General features: G+C 41.5%; 1 protein-coding gene across 3 annotated transcripts; it reads right to left on the minus strand.

The window, feature by feature from the left end:
* Positions 1-3,713: 3,713 nt before the first annotated feature.
* On the minus strand, positions 3,714-18,000 carry nrf1 (nuclear respiratory factor 1). Of its 3 annotated transcripts, none has more exons than XM_020653070.3 (13): positions 17,843-18,000; positions 15,457-15,566; positions 15,094-15,238; positions 14,474-14,588; positions 14,201-14,327; positions 13,913-14,053; positions 11,225-11,383; positions 10,682-10,897; positions 10,474-10,572; positions 9,652-9,809; positions 8,188-8,214; positions 7,516-7,637; positions 3,714-4,911 (listed from the first exon to the last, which is right to left on the minus strand). In XM_020653070.3, the coding sequence occupies exons 2-13, from the start codon at positions 15,511-15,513 to the stop codon at positions 4,751-4,753; spliced, it is 1,527 nt and encodes a 508-aa protein (XP_020508726.1). In that variant the 5' UTR covers positions 15,514-15,566; positions 17,843-18,000; the 3' UTR covers positions 3,714-4,750. The 3 variants fall into 3 exon arrangements, with proteins under 3 accessions (XP_020508726.1, XP_020508718.1, XP_020508736.1); XM_020653062.3 differs by having other exon boundaries at positions 15,445-15,566; XM_020653080.3 differs by lacking the exon at positions 8,188-8,214 and having other exon boundaries at positions 15,445-15,566.
* Positions 18,001-23,070: the final 5,070 nt, after the last annotated feature.

Below are 23,070 nucleotides of genomic sequence, written 5' to 3' on the forward strand. Positions count from 1 at the left end.
TGAGCCATTGAAGTCAATTTGAGTGTGCCTTGAAACAAGAGTTTATGATGTAATCAATGCAAAAACGTTCATCAGGAAACCCAGAAACATTACCAAGCATATGCCTTTCTCAGAGAATACTGATTGTTCACAGTAAAGATTGACTTTCATGCTGAAATAGATAAGTCCTTGTTTGGGCCATTTACCTCAAAGAAAAAAAGAAAATGTCTATAGATTTGGGTACTGGGTGGTTAACTGCAATCTAACTAATTACCTAGTGCTCTAGGAACTTTTAAAGGGCATTTCATAACGATAGAATTTCTCCTAATGTAGACCCGAGTTATTCCTTATTATTTGAAATGGTGGAAAAATAATGGCTTGTAATTTCTTCCAGGTAAAGACTGGGGCTCGGGCAATTCTATCAAACTCAAATGGGCTAGTCCAAACCAAACAATAAATACCAAGGCTTCCCCCAATCCATCTGTGCTGAATGCTGATAATATATAGGGGATCCTGTGTTTCTTTGTCCATCGATCAGTCTTCAGGTTTGACTCTGAGCTGTACGAAGGGCTCATTGGTGGTGCTGAGGTTCAGCTTGTCTGCCTTCAGCCCACCATCGGGGGGTTCCTCTCTTAGCTCAGTGGCATAATTGGCAAACTGTGCGGTATCATCTTACCCCTCTCTTTCAATGCAGCCTTTTTCTCTCCTCCCTCCCCGAACAGAAAAAAAAAAAGGGTGGAGAGCGAGATGGAGTCTTTCTCAGAAGTGGGGTTTGGTTTGCTGTAACAATCCATTGACAATATGTCTTGAAAAGCTGCTACACACTGAGCTCAGTATATATCTGGGTCAGGGTCTGCTAATGTAGGTGACAGGGGGATCTGAGGATTTAAACCTCTTTATCTGCCTTTGCATAAATCCTGCTTTATAGCCTACACTTCAGCTTTAGCTAATATGATTTATATTGTTACCAGTTTGCCTGCAGGGTAGCTAAATTTGATCGGCACGGACGTGGACATCGGACCTGCGCAGAGGAGGCCATCTTGCTTTTGAGCCGGTCGGCCATTAAAACAGGAAGACCGAGTAAGTGCAGAGGTTGTGGTTCAATGTAGTTGACATAAAAGTCCAATCTGTTATTCACTCATTAAGGTTAACTGTGATTGTGTCTCTTCTAACCGGATATATCGTGCACATTCTTACATGTAAATGTTTGTTTTTTTCAGCGTGTGTCTGCTGACTTTTATATCTCATGACATTCTTCATCATCTGAATTCTTTATCTGCGATGGAAATAAATACTTGAAAAATTCAGATCCATGTGTCAGTCTCCCTCTAACGATCTTCTCTTGCAGCAAAGTGCATTGTGGGATAACCCTTGTCAATGCAAGGCCTTCTCCAGATGGGCCAAGCGGCTCAGGTTACACCACATTTTTCAGTTCTCCCCTCTATCCCACAGCCCCCCCTGGCCCCTTTCTCCATCTCCATCTCTCTCCCTCACACACACACACACACACACACACACACACACACACACACACACACACACACAGTTTGCGGGCTGGTAGAGTAGGGCTGAGACAGTGCTTCTCCTGTGTTCTAATGCAGGCTGCAGAGCATTAGTGAAATGAGATTATCGTCGTTCTTACGCAGTGTCTGGGCTGGAAGAGGATGGAGGTGTGAGCTGAGAAGGTGAGGGTGCCATTATTAGACTATTAGACTACATTATGGGGGGGGGGGGAGACGCTTCACCAGCAACATGTCTGCTGATGCTCAGGCTTCTGGGAAAGCTCTTCCGTTTTTTTTATTTTTTATATTGATTTTCTTAATGATGGTTTTACAATTTTTTTTTTTCTACACATGACATTTCTTAAGGCTAGTTGGTCACCCATTGGCCAACAGCAGAGGCAATAAAGTTAAATCGCTAACAAATGTGGTTTTTAATTTGGAGGTCACATTTACTTGTAAGAAAAGGATGCTTTTTTTTTTTAAAGTTGTGACCCAGCCCTTTGCTCAGGCCGAGGGGCAGGAGATTATCTCTTGTCAGAACAAGTGGGGGCTTGGACCGCGAGCAGTTTGTACATATGTGTGCGTGCCCATGTGGGAGTGTGGGGGGGTGTAGGGCCAGGGATGCACGTATTAAGAAACGATTAGTGGAGATTAAAGCTCTGCCCTAGAGTCTGCCTGCACGACTCCAGGCAACAAGAATGACCAACCCCTCCCCTCTCACCCTGCAGTGACCCCCTGTGGAGTCGGGCCACTGAAGCCCAGGCTACAGCCCTTGTCAACCTGCTGCGGGGGAATCAATAGCGCTGCCTGGTGATCCTCCACCACTACACTCTATTGCCCCCCAGGACGGAACACAGGCATTCACACTGCAGCCTGACAAACTAGATTGGATGGTTCTGATGACATCAAGTCAGGTTCAAAGTCCGTTAACTGGATGTGATAATTGGAGGAGTACAATGTGGCATGGTAACAATAACCTTGTTGAACCTGTGCCTTTTAATAATTCCGCTTGCTCCACTTTTAAATGTTGCAGCTGAAGGGTCTCAGTGCACTTTGTGTAAGTGTAGCTGAGTGGATGAGGGGTGGAGTTAGAGATGGCGGAGGGAGAGACTTAGGCAGCATAAGGTGCAGGCCTTTTCCAAGAAAACATGCTAATAATGGACTTTTTAATCTCCAGCGACATCTTGGTGCACATTCATGCAACATACAAAAAAAAAGAAACATTTTCTTTCCTACAAACACCTATGACATGCCTCTAAGAGTTGTTGTCCCTTCATAAGCATAAAAGAAGTAGCCTAAAGCAAGGAGGAAAACAGTATATTTTCATCATCTGAATGCAACGTGGTTCAGCTTTAATCTGGAGGAAGAGCAGGATATTCACTGACGCCTGCTAGATTAAGGCATGACCGCTTCTCTCTCTGTTCTACTCTGCAACAGAAGGGACCAGCTAGCAAATCCCAGGCTTTAAAGCAGAGGAGGTTCAGGCAGCTTATGATGTAATCATGGCCCTGTCTGTCACGGCAGGGAAGGTGGGGGTGCTTTTGATATGTGTGGTTATCGCATTTTGTGGTAAATACAGAACATAAATTCATGGGACAAGATGAAGAGGAATGAAGCACTCCTAAGAAAAAGGTAATGATACACTTGAGTTCTCAATTTTGAAATCCTCAAATGTAAAATGCGTCTGTCTCCTTTTCCATGATAAAGGTGGGAAGAAGTAATTAACTTAAAACTTTAAAGTCCACATGGAAAAACCCAGATCAAATCCCAAATCCTGAACCATGTTGGTCCAGTTTAAAATGAACGTTTATGCACACTTTGCAAATTGAATAAATCGGCTACACTTTTATCAACTCTTATTAAAAGCCCGCTGCAGAAACATTTCCCGATGATTCTCGACGAATGAGGACGAGATCAGCGAAGCGTTAGCCAAGAGCAGAGGTAACACTCTGTCCACAGGGGGCGCCAAAATCAACAAACCAAAAGTTCCTCATAGGACCTAAACAATAGAATACATATAATTATATTTAAAAAGAGAGACAGTTAAAAGGTGTCAGTGGTTTCAGCCAGCTCAGGGGCTGCCTTACTTTTCTAAATGAATAGGCTGTTTTACGGCCCTTATTTGGTAAGTAATCACTTTTAAGAGGAATGACGAACATCTATGGCTTTAAAATTTCAAATACGAGTAGCATTTTTGGTGCGTTGGTCTGAGAATCGAAAGCAGACACAGAATGAAAGGTGAAGAGCAGCCATTTTATTGGACCTTTAAATACTGGTGAGAGTTGAACCAAATGTTACAGCTGCATGGAACATCATCGACTCTATACAAGCGGTGTTTGGTTGCGATATTCAAAGAAATGCTTTTCTGATGTTGGCATCACAAAAACTGTGCTCCTGTCCAAGTTGTGACTAACTTCCTGGTATATACAAAGTGGCGAGGACCACCAAGAGGTCCCGTGTGACGTCAAAGGAGTTCATGTTAAAAAATAACATTGTAAGGGGTGCTCCTTACTGTACACTGTAAATCATTTGTTTTGTTAGACAAAATGGCTGCTTCAGGAAGACGGTGCAGCAGTCCAGCAGTAAAAAACACCTAAATGTAAATCCTGAGTCTTGGCATGAGCGTGGACTACAGAGACACAGCACAGGGAGAAGCACACATCATGAGGGATTTCAATGTCATATTTGATCAACTAACGTCAGGGAGTGTCTTCAGCTTCGATGCTGTTCCAAATAACAAGAAGAGTTAAAGGTGAGTCCACGTGGAAAGGGGTTTCCAGTAGGAGCAATATAAGGATAACCGAGAGGAGTAATTTCTGACTGTGGCACTGAATTGTAAATACATCCTAAAAACAAAACAGTCAAGCACAGAAACGATCATGAAAACAGAGAATAGTGACAGTAACACACTCTGGGTGAATCAGTGGTGGCTTTCCTCCCGGGCTTTTTGGTTCATCTTTGTTTGAAGTTTAATTGTAAAGAAATAAATACTTAATTCTCAACATCACAGTACAGAGCTAAAAAAAAAAAAAAAAGAAGAAAAAACATGGCGCTAATTGGGAGAAAAATTACACACACGAAAAAAACCAACAACTTTTTTTTACATAGTAAACACAACGCAACGATACCTCACTTTACTTCCCCTGCAGATGTACATTTAAAAATATATCTGACATTGTACACAGCATGGTTTCTTGGAAAACAGTAGGATAAACAACATCTCCACGGCGGCCATTCGGTGCCTCCTACTCCTTCCAGGGTCACTGATGTCATTGTTCCAGGGTCACAACCTCCACCGCCTGGCCGTCCAGGGTGACAGTGTTATCTATGCGTGTGGCAACAGGTGCCATGGCGACCTGGACAGGCCTGTTACCCTGGGCGAGGCTGGTAACGACTGTCTGGTACATGCTTACTGGAATCTGGACGAGACCTGAGGAGAGGACGCAGAGACATTTTGGATTTAGACGCACTGCACAAGCAATTCTGAGGTGCCATCTTTTCCTCTTAATCCACTATGTGACATTAAATCTAAAGAGGGAATCTCGCCGTTAGATTTCACGCTTTTGGGGCGCATTCAAGTCCAGGTAGTGACAGGAGGCAGCCATGTTACAGAGATGGCATATCCGAACAATGGTTCGATTGAACTTTCCCAGCCCGCTTCCCCCACTTGCCCAGCTGTGTGCGTGTGTTTCTGCCTGTAGGGATTATTGCTGCAGTCACGTGGGCCTCTGCCCCACCCTACAAGCTGTCACAGTGTCACAGCCAGGCGAGAAGGTCAGCGTAGGGGATAGCAGGGGCTCATACCCGCTTCCATTACTGGGAGCTGAGACACTACACATTCAAAGCACATAATACACATTAACCATGAATCCTTTCAAATTAAAAATAGAGATGAAAACTGCTTCAATCAAATCTGGGGTAGTACCTTTTATATCTTAGATAAAAACTACGAAAACTCTTAAAGAGGCTCCTGAAAATAAGAACAGCCCCTTTTTATGAGTTTAGCCTGTAATTGTAGGTCCTCTTATGTGGCCCTTTTTAAGCCCACTCGCCAGTGATTTGTGACAGGGTGAAGTTCAGCTGATGCAGGTAATTGTGCTGTTAGTGATTATGTTGGATGGCTTAGGGAGCAGGGCACTGGACTGGCATGGGGACTTGCAGACACGGCACAGTCACTGAGTGAAGTGCCTCACTCATTTGTTCCTTCAACATGAAGGACTGTGTCTGCCGTGGCTGCATCTGGTGTGCATGTATTAGTGTTTGCACATGTGTATATGTGTGTGCTTCTGTGTGCCTTTGTCAGTGAAGGGTCGCTACACAAGCCAATCAGCGGTGTCTGGACCAGTGCACTTCAAACGCTGCTCTCCACTCGTGTGGAGCACTACAGTGATTAGCTAAGGTCAATAGTCGGGAGAAGGACCGGCTTTGGCAGCTCCATTAGTTGTTGAAGTGAGCGGCTGCAGCCAAACGAGTCCTCATGGTTTAGGAAGCAAGATGTCAAACAACAATCCGTTTTTTTTTTGTTTTTTTTGGTCAAGCTAGAACTTCCTCATATTTTGCTAAATATGGACTTTAATGTTTATGTTTAATTCATCTGAGTTTCATTGCACTGATTGAAATGACCATGAATCAGTGCATCAATCTGCTTAAAGACGTTAATGGATGAAATTGTTCTGGCTGCACTCATACATCAAACTAACTCAGTTGATCTATTTGTCATTTTCAGGCCATATTTAGAAATCCACATCAGATAATGAGCAGGTAAATCTCTGACAAGTAGCCTGCTTTACATTGACGGCCTCAGGATGTTGACTGAGTTGATGCCAAAAATGGTTGTTAACGCTAAGCAACAAGGAGGCAAGGATGCGATTACAATCCCAGCAGACTCACACCGCCACAGCAGTGCATGCAGTATGCGCAAAGTAAGGAGGCTGACGGTAGGGGGATGCAGCTAACGTATCATTAAAAGCAGGGAGTATGCTACAAGATACACACACGCACACACCATCTGTCACATCAGCACGGAGTAGATTAGAGTGTAGGAGCTCAGAGGTCTCACCGCAGTGTTACTGCAGGGAAGCTCATGCTTAGTAAGACTAATTAGAAATGCCACTGGCTGGGGAACACACACACAAGTGGCAATTAGTCAAGATGTGAGGCCAAAAGTTTCTTTATAACACCATTCAGTTTTCTATTCTTGTATTTCCATTTAGATGATGATTCAAATCTGTAAGAAAATAAGCCAGGATCTCCCACTACCCAGTATACACCACTGCTTTGAAAAAGAGTTAGAACATGTGATTGAGTTCTAGTTGGCAGATGCATTGTGGGCATCAAAGGAGACAGACACAAGACCAACAGTAAGTCACATATATTACTCAAACGATTTTCTGTAACAACACAATTATAGGTTAAATAACACGGTGCATGGTCGTACGAGGAGACGCAGGAAGTAACGATTTATACAGAAAACCTCTGCTAACTCTTTCTTGTAGATCAAGTGTGATGTTACAGGAGATGCTTTTCTGGAGGTGTATATTTGGATCTGATTCCTAGATAAAATAGTGGGTCCTTACTGTCCCCATTGTTATTAAAACTAAGATGAAGTCATGTCTAAAATCACTTCCTGTTTCCCATATATCCTTCTTTATTTACTGTCTGAATCCTGAATGTGAAACGTATTGTGAGACAGTATGAATAATGTGAGTTCTGTGATGAATAATGGAAAGACACGTTCGGCTTGTTGGCTTGAAAAATTCAGATGTGATTCAGAATTTTAGTATGATGATGTAAATGATGTAAATGATGTAAATGAAACAAGTTTCAGGTTAGATCATTTACATATTAAGCAATACTACAGGTCTGTTGGGCAGTGACTCTGCATGACTCCAACTTGGATCAAAATTTTAAAAAAGCTATCTTCTGGTGTCACTGACAGTAATAAAAAAGTCCTTAATTCGTATAAAACTCCTTTGAGGTGTTTTTTTGTTGTTGTAGGTTTTGAGTCCTGATAACAATATGCATGAGTATGTACCTGTGGCATCTTGAACCCCTGTCAGCGCCCCAACAGCAGCTGCTGCGTCAGCCAGGACAATCTGCCCCCCGCCTTGTAGAGTGGCCTCTGCCAACGTTGCCACAGCATGGGCAGCTGCCTCGCTGCAACACACACAAACACACACGGGAGACCCAGTGTGAAATTCATTACAATACACATTTAAGATAGATGTCTACAGCATATGAGGTATAACTTCCTGACAGAATCATTGGCACAATGCAGAAACAGTGCAGACACACACACAAACGTGGTCTCCCCACAAAGGACAGGCTTATTAGCGAGATGTGGGGTGAAGATGTAGGAGTGTATGAGCCCTAAGAGGCTTTTCATGTCTGGACTTATGGAGAATCTGTCACATCTCCCTAAAGGCCAGGTGCTGCGGGTCTAACAAAGCAGTTTTATTAACCAGATCCATCCAGTGGAATTACTACGAGCCTATTACCACACCAGCTTCGTTATGAACTAATGGAAGTGTTCACAGCTTGGATGATAATCTCATGTGAGACTGAATTATGGAGGACAGTAGGGCTGGGCCATGTGGAACAAATATTCTATCTGGGTATTTGTAAGCCAAGTGTTGATGCACAATATTTATCTGGATTTGTTTCTGTTTTGCCCTATATCTCGTTTAAAGAAAATAAAACTTTGTACCTTATAAAGTCTTTACATTGCCAAGCCCTAGAGGACACATGAGGAAGAAGAGGAGGACGGGGGTGGGGGTGGGGGAGGTGACAAGAGTACAGAGGGAGACAGTGAGCAGTGTCCTTGTATGTTGATGATGACACCTTACTCTACATAGTTCTGTAAAATCACGGCGTTAAAGTCTGGAAACAAAAGTATAAAGTACACGTGTCATCATTTCATTCAGTACTGATTGATTTAAATGCTGATAAAAAAAATACAGATGGTGTAATACTTTGGTCAAAATGTTAAGATGGGGGAGAGAAAGAGACAAAATGTTCCACAGCCTGTGGAGCAGAGAGCCCAGAGTGGTTCAGCACAGGTAAACAGGAGGAGGAGGAGGAGGGGAGGAGGAAGGAGGGCTCAGGTGGGTGCAGGTAACAAGGCCCTGTGGGACATACCCATACACATCTGAAATGATTACCTTGACACCACTGCACTGACAAAACAATCAACATGTGAGTAATTCAGCAACAACTGGCGGAGGATTTCAAAACCTTTCGGTTCTCTTTATGTCTGTCTGGAAGATCATGAAAATTAAGAATTCAGGTCTTCAAGTTTTTAGAAGCAACAACCGCAGTTGATTATGCTAATGAGCAACCTCTTAGCCTGCTTTATTCTTGCATTGTAAGCAGAGCAGGAGACACTTGTGCTTTAATGGGGCGTGGTTGTAGACTAAAACTGAATAAAATGATGTTTTCCCTACAGAAAAACGACAACAACAACAACAACAACCCATGTTCATGTTGAAACACTAGAGCTGCTGAGTTCACTGATAGGAATATGAAAGTCAAAACAATATTTACAGAATGTGCAGACCCTCAATTGTCTCCTTAGCTACTCAATATTTATACGAGTGCCTCAAGTAAGAAATATTATTGCTTTTTTGTGCTAAACCTTTACTGACTTGATCACACATGTACGCAATAAGGCATTTAACATCACTCTACTGATTTTGATTTTTAAAAAATCTGATCTCTTAGCCCATGGAAACATATGGCTGACAACCAATTTAACTGTGATGCACCTTGCATGCTGCCCCTTTAATAGCTACGGGCTAATTAATTACATGCTGAACAAGGATGATGAAAGGAGCTTGACTCTCATTTCCAGGGGACGCTGGTCACCTGCTCTGACACTTGTCCCTTTCTCAGCCAGTTGTCAGAGCTGCCCGAGTAATTATGGATCCGTCCTCGGCTCTGCAGAGTTTGCTGGCTCCAACCAGTAACTGAGAAGCCTTGATAACTGTTCGAGTTAAAACCTTAACCAACATCTAACAACATTTTAAATCCCTGAACTCTGCTTCTAAGAATGCATTTCTGGTCTAATATAATAATGTTGTCATTTAAAATGATATTTACTTTTTTTTACTTTGAAGCCGTGATCTCCAAAGGCTTAAAAAAAAAAAGATCTGTCTACTTCTGTCAGTCTCACCCATTCAGAGCCATCGTGACTGTGGCTCCCTGCTGCATCTCGTGGCTGGCAGCGACGGCGGCTTCAGCCAGAGATGCGACAGCCTGCGTGGCCTCGGAGGCCTGGGTGGTTTGGATCGTCATCTCGCCTCCTTGGAGGGTGGCCCAGTTCTGCTCCACCTTACACAGAAACAACATAAAGTCATTGAATCAAAAGACGATCAGCAGCGGTGTAATAAAGTAAATAGTTTGTTGTTTTTCCAGTTTGAGGGGCTGAATGAGCAGCTCCTATGAAGGTCTACGCAAACAACTAAAGTGAAAGAGAACTTGGAGAGTATCTGCCGTGTCACGATGAGTTTCCTACTGAAACATTTTAGAATCATTCTCAAGGTGGAAGGCAGGTGATAATGTTGGGATGAAAATAATTGGGTCGTTAGCTTTTGCCAAAGCTTTTAATTGGTCCAAAACGAGCAAACTCATCTGAGATGTTGGAGGACGAGAAAATAAAGTCATTACGATGTAAAAATACTCAGATAATACTTTATTGAAATATCTTTTGGCGGATAATAACATAAATTAACATTTAACACAGGAATGCTGGATTAAAACCAGGAAAATCTATTTTTCATTTCATAAGGACTTTCATATTGTTCTGCAGAGAACTCGTTCACTTCCTTTTTTTGTAAATAAATACATTTTCTGAATCTAACTTCACGTTCAAACAAATGTCAAAGTGCTACAAATATACCATTCAAGAACAGCAAGCAGAGTGTACTGGCCTTTTAAATTGTGTGTTCATGTTGTATTGTAAAAAAAAGGCATCAGAGGTGTGTGGGTGTGTTACCTCTCCATCAGTCACAGTCGAGTAGTTGACCTGTGCAACCGTAACACCAGGCAGCTCCGACGCGTCCGCCAAGGTGGCGACCGTGTGCCCCGTACCAACCTGAAAGAAAGAGGAGCATTCACAAAACCAAAACAGGCAGAATATTAAACCTTAGAATGAATGGTGAATCACAACGACTCAGAAGATCTATACAGCTTCCACATCTGACCTGGATGAGCGAGACTGTCCCGTCAGGGTTGTTGACGGTCTGTACGACAGTCTGCGAGGGCACGAGGTGGGCGATGCTCTGAGCAGCGGTCAGGTGGTGATGGGTGGCTGTCACAGTGGTTATCTGTTGGTCTTCAAAAGCGTACAACAAATCCTCCCGGCCGTGCTGCTTGTAGCAGTTCTTAACGATGGTGCGCAACGCCTGCGTCCAAGACACCTAAGGGAACAAAGCACAAGTTTATATGGAAAATAATCCTAAAAATGAATTTCAGGATTACTGACATAAAAGATAACAGCTCAGCCTCGGAAAAGACATTAAACTTAAGGAGGATTGTTTATTCAGAGATCATATATGACCCTAACAGAAAAGAAGGGATTAAACTGCATGGCATCTCTTAGAATATGCATGCTGATTATTTTACTGTCTATATTTAGTGGAGAATTTTAAGACAAAAAAACATATAAAAGGAGACATTTTTTTTTTTTTTTTAAAGGTTACTGAAGGATTTTTGATCCGACATCAATCCAGCAGTGTTTTCCTCACCCTCTGTTTCTGCTCCTCTGTGCGGACGTCACTGCGCACGTTGGCCCACGGGATGTCTTCAGGCCACCACACCGGCTTGCAGCTCTCTTTGCCCCAGCCAGGTTTCCCTCGGCCCGTGGAGTACTTCAACATCTCCGGGATGAACGCTCTCAGCTGGGCCTGCAGCAGAAACAGACATGGAGACAAACACGGATTTATTAAAAACACAACTTTGAAGGGGAAGGCTGAATGTCTGACACAGACACAATAGCACACACGCCCTTGAACAGGCAGCGTGGGGGGGGGGGGGTATTGATCAGGAACCTGCTGCTGAGGTATTCATATACCTGCAAATAGAAACAGGCTATCTAAAAGGGGAACAATGTTATCATGTTTATTAACAGTGCGATCTAACATTGTGGAGCATCTCACAGACGCCATGAGGTGATCTTAAACTCTTTAACCTCTCCTCTACACTCAGCAGGGTTATTAACACGGAGAAGCACGTCAATATGTTCAAAGAAAACCAATGACCAAAAACAACATTCTGTCAACTTTGATCCTTCGTCATGCGCGCTACTTTACCGACACAAGTTATCATTCTATGGTTTTGGATGGATCAGGATCAAGGAGCGCTTTTACTCTTCATTTGTGTGTCTGATAAACAAGTAGAAGTAGAGCTTCTTAAGCGCAGGTTGTCTGCGGTTTAAAAGCTCCTATAACTGTGGGCTGATTTCTTAGTCTTGGAGTTAAGAGTCCAGCACTTGAATAGCATGTCCTTTCTTAATAATGCAAATGTGAGGCGTGTTATTTTCTAAATAAAAAGAATAAATCAGTAAGTACAGAATGATCCAACTTTTAAGGCTAAATAGATGCCTTTAAAATTGCAATTTTCTTTTTTCTTACACGCACACAACAATTTTAATTCCACAAATACGTCTTTTGTAGATTTGTGAGCCACGGTGGGAGACTAGCCGGCTATTGATGCTGCAAAAGCATACGTTCTTCATGTGTGCCATTGAGCCGCACACATATCCCCCTGACCATTACATCAACACTCCCAGAGCCTGCACACACTCACTAACAGGCCGGGGTGGGGTTTAGCGCCCGTGTCCTCAGTGTCCTGGTAATATGAAAGCATCCGAGGGATTATATTGCACAGTGAGGCACTGCAGCGTCTGCCTGCCTTGACATCACGGTCTAAATTTGGTTCTGGGAGAAATAAATCCCTTCCTCCTCCCCTTTTAGACCCCTGTTTCTGACTCACAATCAGACATCACCTCTACGCCGAGTTCTTCAGTGCGAAGAGATATGACAAAATGGATTCCCGATAGGAAAACAGTTCTTGATCACACAGCTTTGGGAAACAGTATTATGCATCTGGTGGCTGCGGTAAAGGGGCTTCAGCCCAGCCAACATTTGGCATCTTGACAGAACAATCTGGATTAGCCCCAGAAAAAGGACTTAGTCGCAAAAAAAAAAAAAAAGTTGCTAGCATTTCCACCTGTGGCTGGTCCATGCGTGGGTGTATGTGGATGCATGTTTGCTCGGCCAGATGGCCTAATTACAGTGGCTACTGATTTAAGTGGCATGTTGTCCTCGAACCCACCACCCAGCCCCCCCAATCCTAATCCTCCAAGCAATGGTCCAATCAGTATTTAGGAAGGAGGCTATGTCGCTGGGTCCCTGGCCTTTACAAAGCTGGGGGGTAATTATGGGCTCAGGCTAGACCCGGGATCACCTGCTGCAGATGCTCCATAAATCTGATTGGCCAATCCTTTACCTGCGTCACTAAAACTCACTTGGGATTTCTCTGTACCTGCGCCATGCCCCACTGCAGATGTCTGCGTAGAAGACAATAAGGTCTTCCTGGTACGGATCAGACACACTAAGGTTGAATTAGCTCCCTTTCATCGCAGTTCTCGTCTATGCACTCGGGCTTTCCGATGATGATCAACATTTCTAAGAGGGACAGGCCAACACGATGTCACTAAAATACCTTCAAAAAAAACCTCCAAGCCCCACCTGGCTTGACCAAACTAAGTGAGCCAACAGGTTACTCCTAATAATCTCATCCTACACCTTCCAGAAAAACAAGCACCGACTAACACCTAACCTCCAAGGACACATCTGGCCCTGGGATTGGCTACGGGTACTCCAAGGGTTTTAGGGCTGTCTCTGAGGGCCGCTGACATGCTGGCTAGTCTGATGATGATCCAGAGAATGCGTCAGCAGCGCTGGGAGGGCAGAGTAAACAAGCCGGGCTCCCTGGGGTGAAGAGAGAGAGGTTGGCAGTGGTGCTAATGTTGCAGTGAAAGGCCTTCTGAGTGCAGTAATATCCTCTCACTGTGTACTCTGCCAGCCCAGTCTGGCTTCAGATGAAAACACTACCTATGCATGCTGAACCCACTCTTTTCCACGACAATGTGTGCATTTATTTTAGAAAATAATTCTGGGTAAATGAATATAAATGTTGCTCATTGATTGATGTCAAAATGGTAAAATTGTGTGTTTGACCTTGATAAAGCTAGCGAAGCTCCCGCTTACAACAAACATAGAAACACATCAGGCAAAAATTGCCAACTGGTGCCCTCTGGTGGTAGCAGCAACATTGTGTTTGTGTCTCAGACACCTAAAGAGAGATTTGAATGCAATAAATACACAAGTGATGGGCAATAATTGATAAGCAGAAAGAGAGCTGAGCCTGACCTGGGTCATTTTGTCCACAGACACGGGGATGCCGTCGATGGTGAGAGGGGGCAGCTCTGAGGCCAGATCTCCACCAGCAGGGGCGTGTTCAGCGAGAGCGTTCTCCAGATCCTCCAGCATCATGCCTTTATACTTCCTCACCTGGAGTGTACAATTACAGATATGTGCATGAAGGTCTGAGAACCAGCCGGCTGTTATTATAATGGAATTTTGCAGAAACAAACACACACTAAGGATGTTTCATGTTTCATGTGCTGCAGAAAAAGGTGTTCTGCCTGTAACACTCACCACGTTCTCCAGAGGAGCAGCACCAAACACCTTGAATACAGGGTTAGGTTTGGAGGGAGAAATACACAGCACGATGGCCTGTTGGCCCACTCTGGTAGTGTACTCATCCAGGGTTGCTCGTAGTTTCCTGTTAACACACAATCACTTTCCTTAATGCAGGAAGTAAAAATACATGTTCATTTGAGAGTACGCAAGAATCCCTCATGCTGGCAGGAATGTTTTTGTCATTGATTGAAAATAGGAAAACACTTCCAATTGCTGTTTTCAGCTCACCTGAGCAGACGAGTCTGCTGCCTCTTGCGGATGGAGGGGTTGGATTCGAAGATATGAGGCCTCTTTCTTTTCTTACCGGTTGCCACAGCAGCAGCAGCTGCCATGCCTACAGGCCCTGAGAGACGAAGAGGAGGACGGATAAACAGAAGTACATGTTAATAATCAGACTGAGAAACGCATCTTAAACTCTTGTTTCATGTTCTTTTCTCTGATGTCTGTGATTATCATCAATGTAGAGTCTACATTGTAGTTGTGTTGCATACATGGTTCACGGAAAACGTTTGGTTTCTAAGTCATTATGTAACTCTGTAAAGTATCTTAGAGTATTTTGAAAAGTGTTGAATAAATAAAATGTGTCATTATTTTCTGTCATTAAAAAAGGAATAGGCTAGAAGAAAGTATCTGACAGGAGGCGGTTTATTATTCCTCCACTAAGTGTCCACTAGCACCACCTGCTGTTCAGTTGAAAACACAGCACGGACCGCGACGATGCTGATTTATATCTGATGTGGAATTTTTGGATTGCTCCTGTTTATTTTTCCTAAGAAATGCCTCCAGACGGTGTGGCCTGTTTTCAGAAGCTGAGCGGTGATGTTTCAAAGGGCAGAGTGCTGAGATACCTGCAGCCGCCAGGTGTGCTGTGATCTCATCAGTGCCAGCCGAGTTGAGGATATCCGTGTCATCATAGGGATCGTCATCTGGTGAGGATGTGGAATCTTCCTCAGCGCTCATCATGGATGCTTCAGTGTAGGTAGTCACATGTACCTGGACACGGAGAGACAAACAGCGGGTTACATTTTGTAAGGAGCGCTCCGGTAACTGATGAGTATCTTAAGAGTTGTGTTACTGTGTCTGTTCTGGTTTACTGATCTAACTAGCTGGTGAGGTGCAGCTAATGAAGATGCTAAGAAGCGAGGCAGCTTTATCATTCTTGATTTCCACTGTTTGATGTTCATGTTTAGAAGTGGGACCTGTTGACTGACAGCGCTAGCCTCGATGGTTGTCATGTGTTCTGTCTGGTGAACGACGTGCTCGTCCATGATTCGCCGCCTGGTCCACAAAGCTGGATCCTCAATATCCACTGAGGAGATAACTGAGGAGAAAGAGAGGAGAGGGGGAACGGTTAACTCTCTTAAGAGCACAGAGCTTTGATGTGGAGGAATTCCTGCTTTATTCATTCATATGTAGCTTTGCTTAGTGGATGCATATTATTGCATGAATGAATGACCCAGTACGTACTTCCAACCTACTATTATTCATAAACCAAGATTTGCTTGGAATCATATGTCAGCACAACGTCATCATGCTGATCAGTAATAAAAGCAAAAAAAGAAGCTTAGTCATAACAGGACTGGGCAATACATATTTATAAGAAAAACTGCAACGGTGTGTTTATCCTACAACACAATGTGTGTATTCTGTATCTTATGTGAACCCTAATGCACCATAAATACATTTACATGTTACACTGATGCACAGCAGTTATTCTTGTTTCTACTGCTCATTAACACTGTAAACTGCAGCTATCCTCATCCGCTTCTTGTTCTTATGCAGACTGCACTGCTGCTGCTCTGCTTCTAGGGGCCTTCAAACTATACAATACTTTACATAACTAAAGACATCCTCAGAATTCAAAAATAGTTTTAATATACAGTTTTAATGACTTAGACATTAGACAGGCCGGGACTTTGTAATATAGCAATAAGTAAGATTAGATTAGATTCAATTTTATTGTCATTGTGCAGAGTACAAGTACAGAGAAAACAAAATGTTTTTGCCGTTCTAACCAAAAAAAAGTGCAAAAGAGCAACAAGGTGCAGTACAAACATGAACAGGCATGAAAAGTGCAATATGGCAGGAAAGGTAACACGGTAAGCTGGTGCAGAGGATACAGGTAAGACTGGTATATTATAGAGCAGCATCAGTGGATATAAGATAGTTACAGTATGGACAATATAAACAATATAAACAATATGCCAGCAAATATCAAGTGGAATAGGATATTATATTTATATATATATATATATATATATATATATATATATATATATACAGTCAAGTAGTATAGGAAGTAAGGTCTTTTTCCCTGCTCTCTTGTAATGTTAAAAGACAAAGAGTAAGGTCTTTTACCTGCTCTTTGTAAAGAGTCTCGAGATAACACTTGTTATGAGTTGATGCTATACAAATAAAAAAAATGATTGATTGATTAGTTCTTATAATATATGGGCTGCAAGACGTTAATACAATACATTATAATATGTCACCTTTTTTTAGATAAAAAACATCTAGCTTAAAGTCTGAGTCCAGTTAGTTTGAGGAGTCAGTAAAGTCTGAAATGATTGAGTGACGAGTGAAGGTTTAGTTTTGGTTTAACATCACTAAAAGTTGCACATACAATAAGCTTTTTTTTTAAAATTTGGATATTATGCATGGACCAATCCCTCTGTGGTCAATGCAGTTAGAAAGTAAAATGAATCACTGAGACAGTTGCTCACTGTATGTATGATGAGCAGCTGATATCTGGACTTTCTACCTGGACAGGTCTGAGGTCGTGTCATATTATATATAGGAGACTTGGGATTGTTGCCATTCACTGGTACAAGACTAAAAACACAAGGTGTCAGAAATTACCAATGCACTTCAGCACTATTTGCTCATTATTTTAGCATTCAGTGCCTCCTCAGGACTGTGACTACCTGCAGACAGGAGGATCAATGATGGACGAAACGCTGCACGACACAACAACAACAACACTGATGTTTGATCACAGCCATGTCGTGTTAAAATTATCATTCCCGTAGAATCGAGTAAAGCTGATTAGATACGACAACAAGTAACACTACAGCCTCATGATTGCGTGCTGTAATATCAGCAGACTCGCCGGGCAGGTTGACAACAACGACTTGCCAAACAGAGCTAAGCTAGCCATGTCCTACATTTGGCTAATGCGCTAGCTGGCTAACCATTTTGACTGTGTAGCGTCGGTGATGTGAATGAACATTGACTATTACTGTAAACGGCGGCAGTTTGCACGCCATCGAAAGATCAATATACGTAAATTGAGTGCGCATTGAATGGTAAACCTCGGTTACACACGTCAGCTCACATGAAAACGCGCGCAACACGAAACAAAACATATAAAGAGGCCCAGCGGCCTGCGGTTCATTCAATGCTATTCTACTCTATCCGAGCTTGTAGTCGATGCGCGCCTACAACACGATTCAACCACAAAAAAAGCAGGATTATGTACACAATCTTGTTCCAGTCAACATCTAAACATTCTGCATGTTCAGCACCAGCGCTGCCGGGTTCGATGATGCGGCTGCGCCGGGGCTGAAATAACTGGAGATTGCGCGGTAGGGCACTAACCTCAGAGCGGCTGCGCTACTTCGGGCCTGCGCCGTACAGCGAGAGTGGAGCCGAGCTTGAATGGAGGACAGAGGGGAGCCAGCAGCACACACACACACACACACACACCCACACACTAACACACACACACACATACACACACACACACACACACACAGCAAGACACAAGCGAACAAGACCGCTCACAACAGTCATCTGCACTAGTGATGCATTCAGGTACCCCTCTTTTGTTGCTAGAGCCATTCAGATGTAGGCTTTTGGAGTATTTGGGTTAAAAAAAAAAAAAAAAAATTAATTGTATAATCAAAATTATGAGATATAAAGTCAAAATAATGAGATATAAAGTCAAAATAATGAGATAAAAAGTCAAAATTATGAGATATAAAGTCATAATAATGAGATATAAAGTCAAAATAATGAGATAAAAAGTCAAAATTATGAGATATAAAGTCATAATAATGAGATAAAAAGTCAAAATTATGAGATATAAAGTCAAAATAATGAGATAAAAAGTCAAAATTATGAGAAGTCAAAATAATGAGATATAAAGTCAAAATTATGAGATATAAAGTCATAATAATGAGATAAAAAGTCAAAATTATGAGAAGTCAAAATAATGAGATAAGTCAAAATAATGAGATAAAAAGTCAAAATAATGAGATAAAAAGTCAAAATAATGAGATAAAAAGTTAAAATTATGATAAGTCAAAATAATGAGATAAAAAGTCAAAATAATGAGATATAAAGTCATAATAATGAGATAAAAAAGTCATAATAATAAGATAAAAAGAAATTATGAGACTTTATTATTTTCATTTTTATTTTTTTTACTGGCGGAAATGGGCTTCCATAAAGACGCACATTGTTCTGAAGAGTAAAGTTTGTGAAAACTTGTAATGTTGTTTGTTTTTATTGCTCAAGTTATCCAAACAGAAGCAATACTTTAAGGAATGAATGATTTGATTTCTTTATTTCGAATATGTAAAAAAACAAAAACAAACTTGTACAATAATATATAATCTCCTACTTTCAAATCACTTATCAAAACCCACAAACTAATAAACTAATAAGACATTAATATTTGTAAACACACCCCAGTGTTTGTGATTATCCTTCCTCATCCGTGTACCTCCTAAAAACATTTTTTTTAAAGTGTATTACATTTCTAGCTTGCTTCAGCTCGGCACTCAGATTGAGTTTCACACCACAAATAGACAAACAAAAACTCTGATTCTACGTGTCTTGACGTTTAAAAGCCCCCTTAATTCATAACCTCCCCCCCTCTCTATCACAAAACATTTCCTAAATGTTGCGAGGATGTTTGAAAAACGTATCAATGTTAAAATCTAACACTGAAATTATGAAACACAAATTAAGTTGTCATCATATTCCTTAAACAAAAACGATATTAAGAGTTCTCAACGATCAATTAAAGTAGGCTATCAGACAAGAAAAAAACAAACTGTAAATAAAAGTAAAACAACCAGTTGAAACATTTTCAAATAGCTGCAATTCTCATAATAAACTAATAGTTGATATATTATCTTCTTTCATCTCAGCAAGAATATGTTTCTAATGTACTCAAATCGGTCATATTTTATACACATCGATGGTCATTTTATTTCCGATTGTTCTTGAACGTCACACAAGTTCTGACAAACCACGCCCCTTACTACAAACACATTACACTACAGCCGCAGCTGCTTGAGAAGGCCAACGTCATTGAGGTAAATTAATTGATGCTAGGCTTAAAAAAATACAATAAAACAAACATTAAGGTTAAAGTTATTTTTCTAGAGTTTAAAAAGGTTTTTTTTTTTTTTTTTTACTTCATTTCAGCAAGTGCCACCGCTGCCAACATGGAGCAACTAGTCCAAAACAAACCTCCTAACTGTCCCATGAGCACCTGGCTGCAATCAGTGACACCTGTGACAACATCCAAACTGTTAACCTGGAGGTTAGAGATGACTTGTTTACACTTTTGGAATCTTTTTTTTGAGAATATAACTCAAACAAAGAACATGGACTTGGAAATAGGCTAACTTTTTTGTGACCTAAATCTGCAGATAAGCGTAGCCTATATTGGTCTTTTAGTTTATTAGGTAAACCTAGCGAAACGTATTCAGTTATAGAACTGTCGTGCTTTATAAAAACCCTATGCCATCATTTTCAATTTCCGATGAAGCCGTTTCAGAGACTTTGTTTTGCTTTACAATAGCAGGTGTTTTTAAAATCTAGAAAATGAGAGGGATTGATAAAATAACAAACTTCTCACAGTAGCTTTAATGTATCTCAAAACAACAGAAAACTGCACCCTCCAATACGACCATTTTCAACTAAACATTATATGACTACTATTAAGGAGGTAGCTTAGGCCTACGACTCTTGTGGGACGGTTGCAATACACCCTTATGAAGTGGAAATGCTATGTTTACAATCGTAAACTTGCAGACTCTCACTTAAAAGATGACCTGTTTTTTTTTTGTTTTCTCCAAGTTCAGAATGTTTCTTTTCATTTAGTTATATAGCTTAAGATATGTCTTCTGTTCTTATTGCAGTTGATCTCTGTACCTTAAAACAAATTAAAAAAATGTTAACATTGACAAAGGACTTTATCATCCCTGACATGGACCATTTTGGTCTGTAATGGTAGGAGCACTGTAAGTGTTCAGTTCAACATCCTGGATTGCTCTGATGGTGTAAATGTCACAAATGTTGTACTCCAAACAGGTGTATGGAACAGGTGTGACGGACAAGCTCCACGGCAAAGCTGATCAAAGAACTGTGAGTGTCTGACAATTTTTCCTCTGCATCTTATTCACACTTCATGAGGAGTCTACTCACAACTTGGTTTCACAAAGATGACTATAGATGATGTCAAGCTAATGGTCGGGTTTCAGATTGATGGTTAAATTAAAAAGTTGCACAAAGCTGACAAGGGTTAAAATTTCTTCAATAAAAATAATGGACAGAGTTGGCATCATACATTTTTGCCTTCAGGGAAATGTAAGAGCATATTTATTGTTGGACTACTTTATTTAGACTAATGTGAAAAACCCCAATATAGACACGACTAACACTACAGATTAATCAAACTGTTTTAGTGACACTGCCCCTGCGGCCCAAACTCCAAACACACCACAAGGGGGCAGTGTTGCATTACAAATCGCTCTTGGTCCTCAGCCTCTCTAGTTTGCTGTAACAGGAGATGGCAGTGAGGCATCATTGATGTGCCTCTCTGCAGGTGCCCTGGCATATTTTCAAGATGATGGATGTTTTACATTAGTGTGTGTTGACAGCAGCTTATGTTTGTGTCTCACTAAATGTCAGCAAGTATCATATTCAAAAATCTGGCAAGTGAGCCGCAGAGTTTGACTCCACAATTTACAGCTTTCATACTGTGTAACTGACCTTCATACTACCATAGACTGTTTCACCATAGTGTCTCTGTCTCTGCTTTCAACATCTGCTGAAAGGATACGGTCTCATCCATACAACGTCCAATAATGCTATGTGGTGACCAGATACGTTCTGAAACTGATTGGTGTACTTTACACTATATTGCATGGAACCCCACTAAGATAAAAACATGTTTTCGGGGGAGTTTTCATTGCAAAACTCTAGATTCAATGGAATATGTTTGTTGCTCCTGCCTCGATATCTGTATTTCAGCCCCATGACAGTCTAATAAAACGTGTTGGTAACTTGCGTTCTTGTCAAAAGATACTCTTTATGTAGTTGTAGCTAATGTAGAAAGTAGTTATTCTGCATTTGTTTAATTTATACCTCAAGGGCACTGCAGTGGAGAACAGTTTCCACTAGGTATATAGGTGATGGTGTGACTTAAATGAAGTTTAAAAAAAAAAAAGGAGAGGTTAATGAACCCAGTCCTATTATTTGCTCCTGTTCTGCTTCCTCCTCCGTGAGATGTGGTTGGGTATAGATAAAGCTCACAGCCTGGGGGTCTGGAATCAATAATGGATGTAATTGGTGAGGAGGAAGTGAGGATAATTGAAGGTAATTGTGTGGACCGTCGCAAGCCTGGAAGAGAGGTCAAGACAAGGAAGGAAGGGACTAAAAGGATGTTCAGGTCTTCCTGTACCTACTGTATAGAATTGTACATCCCTGTGCTCAATCTAGATGTTTTGCCTTCTCTATCCCATATGTGGCTGATCAATTTCTACATTTAGTTTTTCTTTCTCATAATGTATCTTGGTACAGCCATGTTATTGTACTGATTGCTATAAAAGAAAGAGTTTCTGGATCCCTGTCCTGCTTAAGGGCACATCATCGATATGGGAATGTGCAGTTTAATGCATTCACTTGTTTGTCTAAATCATTTTAGCCAGATCAAATCCAAATGGGCAACTGTTAAACTCAACAGCCACAAGGGTGCAAGTGCAGCTTAAAGTCAGGCTTAGATGTTAACAGTGACTGGCATAGCCGGCGTTCCTTTGGTATTATCTGTCTGCCTCCGATCAATGTTGGGTGTGTATTCCAAAGAATACTGATTGAGTCAATTTATTCGAAATTCAAGGATATTCCTCCCCCCCCCCCCAGTTACGAGAGTCCATACACTTGTTTAAGCATTTGCAATATCCTACTTGATCAGCAGGGGGCACTGCAGCACCATGCATTTGGCCCAAAACTAACCCGCTGTAGAAACTTTTATGCTGCTCTGCAGAGTCATGCCTGCTGAATGATATGACACATTCATTCATATTTCACTCCGAGAACATTCAGAGATTACTTCCATCTAGTAGCTCGGAGCAAAATTAATCCAATATTTGTGCTATGTTATCTTTCTGTGGATTTTATCGAATGTGGGCGTGTTTTTTTTGCAGTTGGATTCATTTTAAGTCACAGAAAGCACATTTATTTTGTGTTGCTTTTAAATGAATGACAGGACTTATCTGGTGTAAAATTGAACCCATGAACCTTGTGAGAGTAACTTCATTGCACAAACTGCTTCTTTGACAGTGTGGATTTTAAATCTTGTGAAGATAATCTAGAACTGATCCAACTCTGATTGATGATCTTAGCCCTTACTACACACATAACATTTTTAGACCCAGATTAATATTTGTATCTTATCTCTTTGAGAAGCATTGTCCCTCCAATGATTTGTTGAAAAATGTACTCATTTCATATGCATACCAGGCTCTGTGCACCACCACCATCTGCTTGCTTGTGATAGGTTACTTTGCCAACTTGCTGCAGAGTTGCAA

This window comes from Labrus bergylta, chromosome 23, assembly GCF_963930695.1.
Source record: "Labrus bergylta chromosome 23, fLabBer1.1, whole genome shotgun sequence".
NCBI lineage: Eukaryota > Metazoa > Chordata > Actinopteri > Labriformes > Labridae > Labrus > Labrus bergylta.